The following is a 17,566-nucleotide window of genomic DNA, read 5'->3' as shown; positions in this document are numbered from 1 at the left end:
TGAAGAGGCTTGATCTCACGATCCTGAGATCATGACCTGAGCAGAAATCAAGAGTTGGACACTTAACTGATTAAGCCACCAAGTTGCGCCTGGTATTGTTATATACCTATTTAATACTTGATTGCGATTGAAGGTCAAGGAAGTAACTGATTTGTCATGTCACAAAAAATCATCTAAATGGCAAGCACAAACCTTCAACCCAAACATTCTGTCTCTAAATCTAATCTCAGGCCACTGTTCTACCTTGTACCTGAAGAAGCTGCTGTCGCTAAGTAAGGAACTGGTAAGAGCCTTTCTCAAACCCACTGAAAACTTGGAAGGCAGTCCTCTTTTTAGGGGAGCCTAGGAAAAGGAGTCATTATATATTTTACAATTCCCAACTATACCATGACCCTCAAAGACCCACAAATAAGAACAATTATGTAACTTTCCATTACAAAATTCAATACGTATTCTTTCAACACTCTGGTTATACCATTTACTACATGTATGACTCCAGGTCACCAAGAGAATTCCTCTGGGGCTTAATCCCCAAATCTACATAATAGGGAAAGTAATTTCAGCCTTACACAGGGTACCTCCTAAATCTAAATGAAGTAACGATTTGATGGAACAGAAGCCAGAAGCAGAATTCTGAGAGAGCAGAAGCCCCGTTTGGACCCAGAAGCAAAATCAGGACAGTTTTCTTGCCTTTCTAAGACTATTTACTACCTTCTATTTTATAATACCATTCAAACAAAGGAGTCACAAAGATGCAAAACCTAAGTACTGAACTAGCATTCTGCTGGCCAGCAGCCTAACTACTGTAGGATCAGCTAAAGTATCCTAGGTTTCAAACAGGGCTCACTTTTAAAACTCTGGTATTTCTGAAATTCCATAAAATAGGTGCTGTGACAATTCAGAGGGAGAGGATAGCATGTAAACTGTGGGCCCAGACAAGAGTTAATAATTACTCTGAAGTCTGTCAGGAGATCCCCATATGTATTATATTCTCTCTCTATATATAGGTAGGTAGGTAGATAGGTAGGTAGATAGATAGATAGATAGATATAGATATATTTTAAATATACATATATTTTTTAAGATTTATTTATTCATGAGAGACACACAGAGAGGCAGAGACACAGGCAGAGGAAGAAACAGGTTCCCTGTGGGGAGCCCGATGTGGTAGTTGATCCCAGAACCCCAGGATCATGCCCCAAGCTGAAGGCAGATGCTCAACCACTAAGCCACCCAGGAGTCCCAACGGACCTTATTTTAAAAGATAAAATGAAACTCGCTTTTTTTTTTTTAATCTCGGAGCACAGAATAAAAATAGTTTTAAGTTACAGAACTGTAACAGTACTCTTCACCACAAGATGTCACTATTGCCCAAGAGCAATATTACAAAATGCTTTTTACTTTTATGCTATCTTACCTTAACATCTTTTAGAGAGACAAACTTCTCGATACCTAATTCAATCATATCCAGCACATGGTAATCATACATACGACCTAGAAGGAAAATACATTTTCTTGTAAGCATTTATTTTTCCCAAACATCCAACTTTAATGGTATGTTAAAACTGGCATGTTCAAAATGTTAGAATCTGCCTCCTTTTTTCTTCTTAGGCCCCACCAAATATGTTCCCTCTTTCTTAAACTTTCAATTCTACCTAGAATAAATTGTTGCAGTCTTGGCCTTGAAAGAATCTTAAAAATCATTTAACTAAACTCCCTTATTTTATGAGTAAATAAAGGCCCACAGATGGAAAGGGACTTGCTTACACCAGTGACTATGCCAGACCAAGTGTCAATACTTACCAGGGAAGGGTTAATTTATATGGCTAGGTGTACTACTTTGTTTTTTTCTCTAACACTGATTTAAGAGGTACGTATGTTTTATATTAGGAAAATTTCTGCAAATTTAGGTAAAGTAGTATTTACATGCCTATTCTTTACCTGCAGTCTGGTAGATAAAAAATTTTATTCAAAGTCATAAGAAGGAAAAAAAAAAAGAGAAAAAAAGGGAACATTTTCACAAAGAAATGTTAAAAAAACTAGCTTAGCACTCACTTGTTACTCCTGAACTCTCAATACCATCAATTATTCTGAGTCACAAGCTGTAAATAACAGTATTTATAAAGTAAGTGACATTTACCTATTACTAGATTATTTGGCCGCTTCTTATTATGGGAGCCAAACATAAATAAAGAACAATCTGACTTCTTTGAAAAGAATTCCTGAAAAACCAAAGAAACTCCAGTTAATGCATTAATATAAGAACTTTAAAAACTGTACCTCTGAACTTTAAAAACAGTAATGAGGACAGCCCCGGTGGCTCAGCGGTTTAGCGCCACCTACAGTCCAGGGCGTGATCCTGGAGACCCCGGATCGAGTCACAGGTCAAGCTCTCTGCATGGAGCCTGCTTCTCTCCCTCTGCCTGTGTCTCTGACTCTCTCTCTCTGTGTGTCTATGAATAAATAAATAAATAATCTTAAAAAAAATAAAAATAAAAACAGTACTGAATACTTAATGAACTAGATAGGAATAAACAATAGAAAAGGACTTTATTTCTAGCTTTTTACTTCAATTTTTCTGATTTGAGGTACCTAAGAAAAATATATAAATTGAAGACTAAAAATATGCTGGAAAGTTTAGGTTAATAAAATAAATGAGACTATTTTCAACTATGCAGTTTGGATTAACACACTATTTCATTTGTTGAATAAACGCCCTTATTCATTAGACATTACTGCTATCATCAATGGTACATCTTACCATGCATTAAAATACACATGAATAGGGACACTTCAGGGTTCAAAAAGCCTAAAACTTTTTTTTTTAAAGATTTTAAAAATGTATTTATTTGAGAAAGTGAGAGCAAGGTGGGGGGGAACATGAGCAGGGAGGAAGAAGCAGACTCCCCACTGAGCACAGAGACCGGTATGGGGCTCAATCCCAGGACCCCGAGATCATGACCTGAACTGAAGGCAGACCTTAACCGACTGAGCCACACAGGGGCCCCTAAACCTCTAACTCTAGATGAAACGATCATAATCCTCAAGTTTTCTTTACAGGTTACAAGACTCCCTGGGGTGTGGACTCCTAGTTTGGTTTACATTCATTCCAGTGTTTAAGCAGAAGCAAACGGGGCAAAAAACTACCAAACCTGCCTATCCACCTGATATAGAGGATGTAGAGTCAGAAAGTCCAAGAATTCTGGCTCTGCCATTTACTGTCAGATCTGGTCAACCTTCCTAGGAATTAGTTTTATCATTTACACAATCGCAGACAATAAGACCTTCCTACAAAAATCTGCAAGGGCCACATGAAAGTCATATGTGCAAGTACCTTATCCTGTGTCTAGTACAAAGCAGGCATTCCAAAAAAGGATTCTGGGGATCCCTGGGTGGCGCAGCGGTTTGGCGCCTGCCTTTGGCTCAGGGCGCGATCCTGGAGACCCAGGATCGAATCCCACATTGGGCTCCCGGTGCATGGGGCCTGCTTCTCCATCTGCCTATGTCTCTCTCTGCCTCTCTCTCTCTCTGTGACTATCATAAATAAAAAAATAAATTAAAAAAAAAAAAGGATTCTTAGGGGTGCCTGGGTGGCTCAGTCAGTTGATGTCCAACTCCTGACTTCAGCTTGGGTCTTGATCTCAGGGTCGGGAGCTCAAGCCCTACACTGGGCTCTACTCTGCCCAGTGTGGAACCCACTTAAAAAAAAAAAAAATTTTAAGTGTCCAAATAAATGAAAATGCTTTCTTAAAAAAATGTTTTTTACATTCTCTTACTATCACTAACACCCCAAAGCTATCCATGAGCTACCGCTCACATAACTATAGTATTCATCTGTTGTTGTTCTCCCTAAGAAGTCCAGTTTTTGTTCAAACTAGAGAAAACACTGTCAAATTATCAGCAAAAGGCCAGGTAGTAAATACATTTAAGCCTTTTACATGCTTTTTTTAATAAAGAAACCCCCCCCAAAAAAGAAAGAAAGAAACCCTTTAAAAATATAAAAATTAAAAATATATATATAAAAATTATTCTTAGTTTATATATCTCACAGAAACAGGGATTTGGCCCACAAATTTGCCAACTCTGTTCTAAAGCAGTTCCAAGATCGTAGTATAAGAAATGTGCTACTGGAAAAAAAAAAAGTGCTACTGGAGGGATACATGGTCAGGAGGAGGAATTCAACCACATTTCCAACATGACCACTGTTTCCACAGCCATTCTGAGTTCTAGTAATCTGAGATTTTCTATGTCCAGTGAAATATCTGCTATCTCTGGAAGTGGGAGATGAAAGAGAGGAAAACACAATTTCAAGTGTAAGAAAAGCTGTAATATCAAAACTAGATTTTTTTTTAAGATTTTATTTATTTATTCATGAGAGACACACACACACACAGAGAGAGAGGCAGGCAAAGACACAGGCAGAGGGAGAAGCAGGCTCCATGCAGAGAGCCTGACGTGGGACTCGATCCCAGGACCCCGGGATCATGACATGGGCTGAAGGCGGCACTAAACCGCTAAGCCACCCAGGCTGCCCTCAAAACTGGATTGAAAAAGAAGTACAGGTGGACTCCTGTACTCAATGGTTGAGTGTCTGCCTTCAGCTCAATGGTTGAGTGTCTGCCTTCAGCTCAGGGCATGATCCCAGGGTCCAGGGATCAAGTCCTGCATCAGGCTCCGTGCATGGAGCCTGCTTCTCCCTCTGCCTGTGTCTCTGCCTCTCTCTCTGCCTCTCATGAATAAATAAATAAAATCTTAAAAAAACAAAACAAAACAAAACAAAAAAAAAAAAACAGAAAAAAGTACGGGGATGCCTGGGTGGCTCAGTGGTTGAGCGTCTGCCTTTGGCTCACGGTGAGATCCCAGGTCTGGGGATCAAGTCCCGCATCAGGCTCCCTGCTTCTCTCTCTGCCTATGTCTTTGCCCGCCCCCCCCCCCCTCTGTGTGTGTGTGTCTCTCATGAATAAATAAATATCTTTTAAAAAGAAAAACAAGAAAGAAAAGGAAGTGCAGAATGCTACAAATTCTACATCACATCACTGCTACAAAGTGATCACTCAACTAAAAGCATCATGGTGCCTAGACAAAACAAGCCCTTGATAAGCAGTATATGAGAGACAGAATTTTGGGTTAGAGCCCTTACTTTCAATTTCATAATCTCTTCAACAAATGACTGAAAACTCAAAACTACAATGAAAGTAATTTTGTAAAAAAATGAATATTGGAACGCCTGGGTGGCTCAGTGGTTGAGCATCTGCCTTTGGCTCAGGGCATAATCCTGTAGTCCCAGGATCGAGTCCCACATCGGGCTCCCTACATGGAGCCTGCTTCTCCCTCTGCCTATGTCTCTGTTCCTCTGTCATGAATGAATAAATAAAAATCTTTAAAACAACCCCTCAATATTGGGGTACCTGGGTTGCTCTGTCAGTTGAGCATCTGCCTTTGGCTCGGCTCAAGTCATGGGCCTGGGGTCAGGCCCTAAATTAGGCTCCCTGCTTGGTGGGGAGTCTGCTTATCCCTCTGCCCCTTTCCCTGCTTGTGCTCTCTCAAATAAATAAAATTTAAAAAAATTTTTTTTTCAAAAACTAAATATTGATTTTTCTTAAAATGTTATAATTTTTAATTAGTTAGTTGCTACATTAGAATTAAGATGTCCAATTTTGCCTTCTAATTAATTACTAAGATTCTATTCAAAAGTTCTTTCTTCTAAATTCACTAACCAGGGGTGCCTGGGTGGCTCAGTCGTTTGAGCATCTGAATCTTGATTTCAGCTCAGGTTATGATCTCAGGATCCAGGGCTGGAGCCCTGTGGTGGGCTCTGTATGCTCAGCAGGGAGTCTCCTTGAGGATTCTTTTCCTCCACTCCTCCCCCACATGTGCGTACCTGCCCACGCGTTCTCTAAAGTAAGTATTTAAATAAAGAAATAAAAGAAATTCACTAAAAGGAAAAACAAATAAGTAATGGTGTTCCCCTTAGGAGAACATAATTCCATTCCGATTTTTTTTTCAGTATCTTTTACTTTCCTTTTTTTAAAAGTAAGCTCTAGGCTCAATGTGGGGTTTGAACTCATAACCCAGAGATCAAGAGTCTCATGCTCGGGACGCCTGGGTGGCTTAGTGGTTGAGCATCTGCCCTTGGCTCAGGGCGTGATCTCTGGTTCAGGATGGGAGTCCCTCATCAGGCTCCCTGCAGAGGGCCTGCTTCTCCCTCTGTCTCTGCCTCTCTCTCTGTATCTCAAAATAAAATAAAAAATAAAATAAAATAAAATAAAATAGAGTCACATGCTCTACTGACTGTGCCAGCCAGGCATCTCCCATTCTGACTTTTTTAAGCTCAATTTATTTTAACCTACTTATTCCCTTAAGATTTTCTTTAAAAGGAAGCAAAAAAATCACATGCCCAAAGTCCATCATTCACTATCTTTTATCTAATTCCATTCACTAGCTTTTTTCATTTAGTTTGGTTGCCAATACACTCAAAAAGGAATTCAATTAGTAAAGCAACTGACAACTGTTAGCAACAGTTCAAGCAGCATTCCTTGTTCTAAAAATACCCAAAGAAAGAAGTCAGATTTTGAAAAATAAAACCTGCTTTATAAAAAGACCTGTATCAAGCTTCCTTTTGATAATCTAATTATACACATAAAATTCAATTTTTAAAAATTGTGAATATATTTCCAAGCAGTGAACAGTAATACTAGTCATAGTGAAATGTAAGATCATAGTCATATTTTTGAAAGTATAAGTCTTATTTCAAAATAATATCTTATTTCTCCTCCACTTTGTATTAAAATTACCTCATATAGGATGATTTCTAATTCAAAACATCACAAATTAGGAATACCAAACGAGTAGTAATTAGTTTGAGTAATCATTTATACGCTCTCTTAAATCAGAAAGATTCTTGAGGTGCCTGGATGGCACAGTTAAGTGAATGACTCCTGGTTTCAGCTTAGGTTGTGACCTCAGGGTCATGGGATCAAGCCCTGCATTGGGGTCTGCCTTCATCTTAGAGTGTGCTTGAGATTGTATTTCCCTTTCCCTCTGGTCCTACCCTCCCTCCATGTGCCCTAAAATAAAAAACAAGCAAAAAGATTGTTGTACTCACCAATGATGTCTGATCCTCAAATGGTCTTGTAATGTTTTTCCTAAGAATATTTTTAAAAGGTTACCTTAATTTCAGTAATCTTAATAAGCTATTCACCCATAACAATTAAGTAATATATTAAGATAATTTTATGTTCAGATGATCAAAAATGAAACTGGAGGGATATTCATTCATTCAAACATGTATTTAGTACCTATCACGTACCAGGCACTGTTATAAGAGCTAAGGATCCTAGAAAACAAACAAGATTCTTGCTTTCATGGAGCCTACATTCTTTTTTTTTTTTTAAACTTTTATTTTTTTTTAAGATTTTATTTATTTATTCATGATAGTCACACAGAGAGAGACAGAGAGGCAGAGACACAGGCAGAGGGAGAAGCAGGCTCCATGCAGGGACGTGGACTCGATCCCGGGTCTCCAGGATCGCGCCCCGGGCCAAAGGCAGGCGCCAAACCGCTGCGCCACCCAGGGATCCCTGGAGCCTACATTCTAGTGGAAAAATTAAAATTGCAAAAAGTAGTAACTGTAGTGACAAAAATAAAATAGGGTAGTCTGTTATGAAGAGTAGAAAATGACTATTTGAGCTGAGACTCGATAGATGAAGAATATGCTGTTGAAAAGTTTTGAGGCTAAGCACATTCTAAGAAGAATGAACAGAATAAGCAAATATCCTGAGATGGAAACAAGCTTAGACTATTCAAGAAATGGAAAGAAGGAGAGTATCACTGAAGCTTGGTGTCCAAAGGGAAAATGGTGGGGCGTGAGATCAAAGATGTAGACAAGGCCCAGATGATATAGGGCCTTGTTGGTCAAGGTAATGAATGTAAATATTGAGTAACAGGAAGCACTACAGGAAGCACTAAAGAGTTTCAGGCAGGAGTGATAAAAAGATCAGACTCGGGCAGCCCCGGTGGTGCAGCGGTTTGGTGCCGCTTGCAGCCTGGGGTGTGATCCTGGAGACCCAGGATCGAGTTCCACATTGGGCTCCCTGCATGGAGCCTGCTTCTCCCTCTGTCTGTGTCTCTGCCTCTCTCTCTGTGTCTATGAATAAATAAATAAAATCTTTAAATAAAATAAATTCACCTTTAAAAAAAAAAAAAAGATCAGACTCAAATTTTCTACTTAAAGGACTGTTCTGTCCACAGTGTGAGAATGCACTGTAGTATGGCAAGACTGGAAAGAGTTAATAAGAAGCTATCACAGAAATCCAGAAGAGAGAAATAAATGGTGCATTGGACCAAGAACCCTAGTAGGAGAACTGAAGAAGCAGTGAATAAAACGCGCTATTTTTCAAGTAAACAGGAAAGAAATACAAATATATTTTTTTTCTTTGCTTAAATATGCATAAAGAAATTCTGGTAAAATACATGATAAACTGAGACGTAGTTGTTCTGAGAAGAGTATTTATATTTTCACTTAGAATTTTTGATTTCCAATCATGTAAACAAAGCTTCTATAAAATAGTTCAGGGATGCTGAGTGGCTCAGCGGCTGAGTGTCTGCCTTTGGCTCAGGGCGTGATCCTGGAGTCCTGGGATGGGGAGCCCTGCAGGGAGCCTGCTTCTCCCTCTGCCTGTGTCTCTGCCTCTCTCTCTCTCTCTCTGTGTGTCTCTCATGAATAAATAAATAAAATCTTTTATTAAAAAAAGTTCATAATTTTTATGAAGCAAAATCTATATATAACATGATCTCAATTTTGTTTAAAGAATAAAATGGGACTCCTGGGTGACTCAGTTAGATGAGCAGCCGACTCTTGATTTCAGCTCAGGTCATTATCTCAGGGTCCAGGGTCAAGCCCCACCCCGGGCTCTATGCTCAGAGGGAAATCTGCTTTAAGGATTCTCTTTCCCCCTCTCCCTCCATCTCTCTCTTGTTCACATGAACGCACACATGTAAACATAAATAAGTCTTTAAAAAAGAATAAACGTAAAGACATGAAATATCTGTACAGATGTGAAAAGGGATGAAGGGGAGTGGGAGATACCAGCTTCCAGTTATGGAATCAATAAGTCATGGAAATAGAAACACCTGAGTGGCTCAGTGGTTAAGCGTCTGCCTTTGGCTCAGGGCAGGATCCCAGAGAGTCCTGGGATTGAGTCCTGCATCGGGCTCCCAGCAGGGAGCCCGCATCTCCCTCTCCCTGTCCTGTCTCTGCCTCTCCCTGTGTATCTCTCATAAATAAATAAAATATTAAAAAAAAAAAAAAAGTCATAGGGGGATCCCTGGGTGGCTCAGCGGTTTAGCACCTGCCTTTGGCCCAGGTGTGATAATGGAGTCCCGGGATCGAGTCCCGTATTGGGCTCCCTGCATGGAGCCTGCTTCCCCTTCTGCCTGTGTCTTTGCCTCTCTCTGTCTCTCATGAATAAACAAAATATTTTTTTAAAAAGTCATGGAAATAAAAGACACAGCATAAACATTATAACAGTGACAGAAGATAGCTACACTTGTAGTGAGTATAGAGCATAATGTACACATTTGTCAAATCACTAGGTTTTACACTTGAAAATAATGTAACATTGTGTGTCAACTATACTCAAATGAAAAAAAGAAAAGAAAATGTACAGGAAAAAAATATGTCAGAATGTACATAGTGCTATGGGTGATTATTACATTAATCTAATTAAGAGAAATGTGTATTACTCTCATAGTCAGAAGAAAATTATTATTTTTAATGATGCAAGGCAAACAAAGAAAAATTATTGCAGCATTTATGATTAATAGCAAACTATAATTCACAAATTAGCAAATATAACCTGTTGGAAACATGGAAAATGCAGATTAAACAAAGTATGATTTTTACTTCTTAGCTTAAAAATATAAACCCGGGGATCCCTGGGTGGCGCGGTGGTTTGGCGCCTGCCTTTGGCCCAGGGCGCGATCCTGGAGACCTGGGATCGAATCCCACGTCAGGCTCCCAGTGCATGGAGCCTGCTTCTCCCTCTGCCTATGTCTCTGCCTCTCTCTCTCTATCTGTATGACTATCATAAATAAATAAATAATAAATAAATGAATGAATGAATGAATGAATAAATAAATAAAAAATATAAACCCGAAGGAGGTAATGGCCCATGGAACTTGTATATTGCACTCTGCCCAAAGGACAATCTTTTCAAAAAGTAATATAATTAATATGCTCTACTGGGCATGAAGTTGTACCCAGTAATCTTATGTCTAAGAATCTCATATAGGAACTAATTCAAAAGGAAAACTCATTCCTGTAAAAACGGTCATTTAAGCATTATTATAAGAACAGCAAAAAAGAAAAACCCAAATTCCCTCAAATTAAGGTAAGTTACAAGTAAATTTTAGTGTAACCACTTAATAGACATTATACTGGCAATGAAAATAATACCTAAAGGATCAATTATCAATAGGAAAATATTTACAATATAAATAAAAAAGGCTTAATATAAAATTTAATATATGGCAACAACACAGGTAATTTGGGGGCATTTTGTTAATGAAAGAAGATAGACTCCAGAGGCTATATGATTCCATTTATGTAACATTCTGAAAAAGGAAAAACTGTAAGGATGAAAAACAGTTCACTGGTTAAGGGGGAGGAGGAGAACAACAAGAGCACACTGCACTAAAAAATTTTCAGGATGGGGATCCCTGGGTGGCGCCGTGGTTTAGCGCCTGCCTTTGGCCCAGGGCGCGATCCTGGAGACCCGGGATCGAATCCCACATCGGGCTCCCGGTGCATGGAGCCTGCTTCTCCCTCTGCCTATGTCTCTGCCTCTCTCTCTCTCTCTCTGTGACTATCATAAATAAATAAAAATTAAAAAAAAATTTTTCAGGATGATGGAACTGTTTCTGTATCATGAACTGTAGTGGCTGACACAGTTCAATGCATTTTTCAAAACCGATAAAACTGTATACCACAGAGTAAATTTTACATACATAAATTAAAACAACAACCAGGAGGGACACCTCAGAGTCCTGGGATTGAGTCCCACATCGAGCTCCCTGCATGAAGCCTGCTTCTCCCTCTGCCTATGTCTCTGCCTCTGTGTCTCTCATGAATAAATAAATAAAATCTTAAAAAACAACAACCAGGATGTGGAGAAAAACCCAAAACAGAATTCAAACTATAATAAATGACCCTAATAGTATTTTAAAGGAACAACACAGACACATTAAAAAGGCGGAAAAAACCTAACTTATGTTACATTGGAAAACAGTATTTGTACTGGATACTCTAAACTTAAAAAGAACTATTTACACATTTTATCCTCCAGTTAATTTGTTGTTTCTTTTTTTTTTTGTTAATTTGTTTCTTATAGGGCTAGAAATTCTGAAACTATGTATGTACTAGAATGATACAAATAAATAAATATATATGGACTACCAATAAAGAAAGCCAAGTTTCTTACTGTCAGAAGAAAAAAGTTACAAGGAAAGAAGAAAGGCTGGAATGAAGTCTGTGGCATTGGAATGGAACTGAAGTATTAGTATGAACTCATGATTCTTCAGGAAGTATCAGTATGAACTCAGAGTTTTTCAAATATAGATAAATATAAATTTAGATGTGTGTATGCATAGGCATCTAGGGACAATGACACTCCCATAGCAACAGAGTATACTTAATGCCCAGATCTTCATTTCTAAATTATCAATTTCCAATATACAGAAACAGGTCTCCATAGAGAAGGGGTTGATTTCAGGGTTGCCACAAAGAAAAAGTAAAGATGAGCTTGGAGCATCTTGTGGCACCAGAAAGGAAGTACTCAAATACAAGGAGCATATTGAAAGAGGACAGGAGCCGAACTGAAAGAGATCCCAATGGCCAAATGTAGAATTTGAGCAACAAAATAATAACGCTGGACTATAACTCCAAAGAATAAATATCTGTAAATCCACACTAATAAATGAGTAATTCAACAAGGAGAAGGGAGAGATTTTCTTCATAAAATTCCAACTAATAAATATATAACGAGGAAGATAGAAAACCACTATCAGAACACCAGGAGCAATCACCTCTGTAGACAAGATCCATTGATGGATGCTAAAATTAATAAGAAAAAATGTGTGGAGAGAAAGGATTATTTGCATAGTCTTTGCATGGTCTCAAAATATTTCCACCAAACATTTATTAATTATAAGAGGAAAAATAGTTAATGTATAGTGGAGAAACCAAGCAGACACCACTTTAACCAAGGTTAATGCTACCAGCATAAGATATCCTGTGCTCCCTGGTATGATTTACTGAGAAAAGCACATCACTTTTCTGGTATTCTTGACAAAAATGCATAAGGCTCAATCTATTCATGAGAAATTTAAGACAAATCAAATTGAGGGATATTTTACAAAATAATTAACAAGCATTCATCAAAACTGTCAAAGTCATCAAAAAAGGAAAGACTAAGGAACTGTCACAAATGGGAGAGCAAGGAGACATGACAATTAAGTGCAGTGTAGGATCCTGGAAGAGAAAAAGGATATTACTGGAAAAACTGGTGCAAACCAAATCAAGTAAATTATTATACCAATGTTAATTTCTTTTGATAACTATGGTTACACAAGATGAAACATTAAGTGCGTGAAGGTCATGAGAACTCTACTAATTTCTGTCCACTTTTCTGGAAGGCCATAATCATTTCAAAATAATATATATGTATTAAGATTCTAACTATGTAATCATATTTAATACAATAAAAACACAAACTGGAACAAAATAAAATTTTAAAATACTCGTAGTTATATATAAGGAACTATCATATTTTTTAAACAAAATAGTTTTCTGAATCTCCCATAGGTAACTGTTACTTTTATAATAGAACAATATAACTTAAAATAAGTCAGTACTTACTTTTTATACAGAACACCATACGGTTTTTTCAGTGCATACTGTAAGACATAATTTATAGCTTTCAAAACAAATTACATTCAGAAAAGCAGAAGTAAAAGTAAAATTGCATTGTATCAGGCATTACACAGGATCACCTGGTCCCAGGGTCCTATTCTAATGTCTTCTGCTTGGCTCCCTTTTAATCATTTATATAACCCTGCAACATAAGCTTAATATCCTCTTAGACTGGAGTTTCTCAAAGTTTCTACGTCCTTTCAAAAATCTATACAACTCAAATAATTCCTTTCATTTCTTTAAATTCCCATTCCGTTCTTTCCAGGCAAACTCTTTGATGGTAGAAAGAAAATATAAAAAATAAATCCTATCAGGAAAGGCTGAAAGAGTTGAAGTAACGTCTGGAGACCAGAGAAAGAGTCCCAGAAATAACAATCAGAACGCTAGTTGAAGTTTAAAACACAGCCCTTTAAAAAATTCCTGTCACTGAACCTTCATTTTTTTCTTACTTCTTTCCACTCATTCATGAATAATCACTTATTATCTTTAGGGTCAGTTCTGCTCTACCGTAAGGAATAAAAAAAGACTTAAGGCATCCCCTTGCATTAGGGAAAGGGGTAAATAAGGGAAATAATGAAAAGAAAAATGATCATTCATCAACAATCAGAATTGATGAACCAGGGAAATTCAGCAGTAAAAGCTCTTTTTAAGTACTAAAACTTCTTAAGTTTATTTGTTTTAGTCATCTCTACAGCCAACGTGGGACTCAAACTCACAACACCAGGATCAAGAGTCAATGCTCTTCCAAGTCAGCCAGGTGTCCCTTCAGTACTACAAGTTTTGATAATTCTTGACCAAGTGGTTCCCTGCTTTGGTGTCATGCACGTTACCACAGTGACAACTCAAGAATCATCAATATGAATGTTAACTACTGCAATAACCTGTAATATTGTTCTGTTCCCAAGGCTTACTTAAATACAGGGCCAGAATCCTACCAACACAATGACACGGACACAAAGGATGAGCATGTATTAGACATTCATATATCCAAACTATAGTGTTTAACAAGCTTTTTGAGTTTAGTCAAGTATAAAAATCTATTCAATTACTTAATTTCACTCAAAGAACCTGTTGTATTCAAGGCCTAAATATTCAACCACCAACTAGGTGACTCCATAGACTGTGCCTTTTGATCACTGATTAAACATTTGTTGAGCATCTACCATGTTCCACAAACTGGGCTAAAAATCAGGCTATGGAGGTAGAAAAAAACATAAAACTTTTATCTTCATCACTTATAATTATAGGACCTGAACTGAACATTATCACTTCTCTCTCTAAACCTGCTCCACCTGGTATACTCTCGAATTGGGATTGCCACTCAAGAATTCAATCCAGACACCATGGCCACACTCTTCTACCCTCAACATCCAGTCTCTCCGATCATCTCTCATTTTCACTGGCACTACCACACTCCAGATACTCATGATCTCAATAACAGCAATGGCTGAATCAGTTTCCTACGTTTGCTCTCAGTTTTCTCTGGTCAAACTGATTAAAAGGGCTGATCATGGGAAGTCGGGGTGGCTCAGCGGTTTAGTGCCTGCCTTCAGCCCAGGGCATGATCCTGGAGTTCCGGGATCAAGTCCCACGTTGGGCTCCCTGCATGGAGCCTGCTTCTCCCTCTGCCTGTGTCTCTGCCTCTCTCTCTCTCTCTGTGTGTCTCTCATGAATAAATAAAATCTTTTTTGAAAATTAAAAAAATAAGTGTATACATATACATACCACATCTCTAAGTACTTGTGTCACCACTGAATTCGCATTTCCCCCTTTAATCAACATTGCATTTTTAATATTTTCACTGAGTTTCGGTTCTCTCTTCTCAAGGAATCTCTTTGCTCTTTTCGTTTTGGGCTTTCTGTTCAGAAAAATCACAATTTATAATAACTTAAAACAAAAAAAAATAACTTAAAACATTATCCTCATGGTACAAAACCACAACTTGGCTAAGGTGCAAATTCTTAAAAATCAACAAATATTACATAACATTTATCAGTTAGGATTCTACCATTAAACAAAATCTCACTTTTCAGGGAGATATTAGTAGAGGGTTTTTAGTTGTTACTATTAAGTGTTAATTTTATTAGCTTTTGGTTTTTTAAAAAAGGCTTTCCTTTTTTTATATCCCCAGCAATTCTTATTACTGCTTTTTTCTAAACTTAAAAAAGAAAAATGTGGGCAGCCCAGGTGGCTCAGCTGTTTAGCACCTGCCTTGGGCCCAGGGCATGATCCACCTCCAGCTCCCTGCAGGGAGCCTGCTTCTCCCTCTGCCTGTGTCTCTGCCTGTCTCTGCCTCTCTCTCTCTCTCTCTATGAAAAAATAAATAAATCTTAAAAAAAAAAAAAAGAAAAAAATGTTTTTAAAGATTTAATGAATACTGTGGCTATTTTTACTGCATTATTTTTTCTGCAGTCTTGCACACCAAAGAGCGATCTGTGAGCAGTCACTAAACACAGAGAGGCTACTAACTGCCTATCTTCCGTCCCGTTTTAAGACCACAATCCTTACCAGGAAGTATACAATATCCCACTCCAACATCACAGGCAAAAAAGTCAAATATTATTGCCACCAAAGGGGGGGATAATGATGACTCATCATTTTATAGAGCCACTCTTAGTGCTTATCTTCACCAAGATCCCATGACACAGGTAAACTTATTTTCATTTCACAGATGAGGCAACTGAGGCCAGGGAGGTAATTTGGCCAAGGTCACACTATTCACAAGTAGGCCGATCTTCAAAATGAGCTAGATATGAAAACTCATCTAGACAAATCACTCTGCAAAATATGAAGGGACAACAAATTCATTATCCTGATTTTTATGACGGGACAGCAGGAATAGAATGTTTTTATACATTTCTGTTTTCAGAAAAAGGGCTTCACTTCTGCTTCCACCGTGTATCTTGCTTTTCCAACAGTTCTCTCCCATCTACTGAAAGAGTTCCTCCTCTCTTAGGGAACTATGACCCTCCAACCTTTCAGTCCTGTGGACACTTTGGGCAGGAAAAGAAAAACAGAATATACACATACTTAATTTACCACCCAGAGGGGGATCCCTTGGGTGGCTCAGTGGTTTAGCGCCCGCCTTAGGCCCAGGGCGTGACCCAGGAGTCCCACATGGGGCTCCCTGCATGGAGCCTGCTTCTCCCTCTGCCTGTGTCTCTGGCTCTGTGTCACTCATGAGTAAATAAATAAAACCTTAAAAAAAAAAAAAAAAGATTCTCCTCCAGATAAAGCGTCAAGCAATATAAAGCTTCCAATCATCTACTGTTTGATGAAGACACAGGTGTGTTAAATCACGAAATGTTTAGTATGTCCATACTAAAAAGAAAAAAGGGCTCTATGCTCTATAGTCCGTGTGAGCTGTCACTTGTCCCTGGCCAGCGGCTAATGCAAATCACATGTATTTGATCAGCTGCTTGTCCCCCAATCAGACACAGAAAAGATGCGCAAAAACCTCTGAGTTAATGACCAAAAGAAGAATCTGTCGTTTTGATGGGGTCTCAACCCAGGCGTCTCCCAAGACGCAGCAGCGGGACGATGTAGGAGATAGATCGATACATATTTTCTGAACGCGCGGAAAACAAACACCGACCCGAGAAAGAACAAGCTCGCGCCCTGTCCTGCGTGCGGCGCAGCGAAGGCTCTACTGCCCGCCAGGAATTCTCGCGGCTCCACGAAGCACGATCAGGGCTCCACGTCCGCCAGGGCTGGGGCGGGGGACCTCGGGCCCAAAGTCACCTGACGCCCGCGCCGGACCCGGAGCGTCCCCTCCGCCGGTCGGCTCCCGAGGCCTCGGGCAGGACGCCACTCGCGCGGCCGCTCACGTCCTCACAGCGCTCGGGAAGCCAGGGCGTCTCCAGCCGGCCGGGAGGGAAGCGGCCACCATCCGGGCGCTACCGCCGGGGCTGCCGCCCGGGGCCTCCGCGCTCTCGGGCCCCCGGCGAGGGCACCCATCGGCCCGCCGCAGGCCCAACTGCCAAAGAGCGGGAGGAGCGAGGGGCAGCCCGGCGGAGCGGAGGCTTCCGCCCTCCTTCCCCCCGCGGGAGTCCCGCTCCCCAACGACCCCCGAGAGGGCCCCCAGCGCACTCACACGACTCGGTCCAGAGCGTCCATGGCTACGGCCACGCGGACCCGGCGGGAGGGGAGGGGCGCGCGTGCGCCGCGCGGCCACGCCTGATAGGCCAGCGCCCCGGAACGGGCGGAACCGGAACTTGCGCGGCACGCCACTTCCGGGGGCCGCCCCGTTCCCTTGGTTACAGACTTCGGTCTGGGCTCCTCGCCGGAAGTGGGCGCTCGCGGGGACGCCGCCCGCAGCCGCTTCCAGCAGGCGCCCGTGTGTAGACGTCTACGCGGAATGAGGTGTCCGGGGACCCGCTGTTCTCCTGCGGGGAGTCCCTCGGAATGCCGACGTCGAGGCGCAGCGCGCGCTGGTGGCCGCACTGGAAGCTCAGCGAGGCCGAGTTGGGCTCGCAAAGGACGTGCAGAGAGTAACGCCGCCGAGCCTCATCCCCCATTCTACGAACGTTTGTTTATTCCTTCAAGAGATTTATGGATGTTTGGGGTTTTTCCCACCTTTTTTTTTGGATTATTATG

At 40.2% G+C, this 17,566-nt stretch overlaps 1 protein-coding gene across 3 annotated transcripts in view; it reads right to left on the bottom strand.

Moving 5' to 3' along the window:
• RPF2 (ribosome production factor 2 homolog) overlaps positions 1-17,132 on the bottom strand; it is a 39,820-nt gene extending 22,688 nt beyond the window's left edge. The window contains exons 1-6 of one of the 3 annotated variants that reach the window (XM_055330561.1): positions 17,064-17,132; positions 14,696-14,828; positions 12,917-12,954; positions 7,106-7,145; positions 2,141-2,222; positions 1,418-1,494 (exon numbers count right to left, since the gene is read on the bottom strand). In XM_055330561.1, coding sequence (XP_055186536.1) covers positions 1,418-1,494; positions 2,141-2,222; positions 7,106-7,145; positions 12,917-12,954; positions 14,696-14,828; positions 17,064-17,086 — 393 coding nt within the window. In that variant the 5' untranslated portion in view covers positions 17,087-17,132. Of the gene's footprint in view, positions 1-1,417; positions 1,495-2,140; positions 2,223-7,105; positions 7,146-12,916; positions 12,955-14,695; positions 14,829-16,565; positions 17,007-17,063 lie in introns of those variants that run through there. The other 2 variants (XM_055330563.1, XM_055330564.1) reach the window with 2 other exon arrangements.
• Between the last annotated feature and the right edge of the window lie 434 nt (positions 17,133-17,566).

Source organism: Nyctereutes procyonoides, unplaced genomic scaffold, assembly GCF_905146905.1.
Source record: "Nyctereutes procyonoides isolate TBG_1078 unplaced genomic scaffold, NYPRO_anot_genome, whole genome shotgun sequence".
Taxonomy (NCBI): domain Eukaryota; kingdom Metazoa; phylum Chordata; class Mammalia; order Carnivora; family Canidae; genus Nyctereutes; species Nyctereutes procyonoides.
This window is presented reverse-complemented; position numbering and strand designations above follow the sequence as displayed.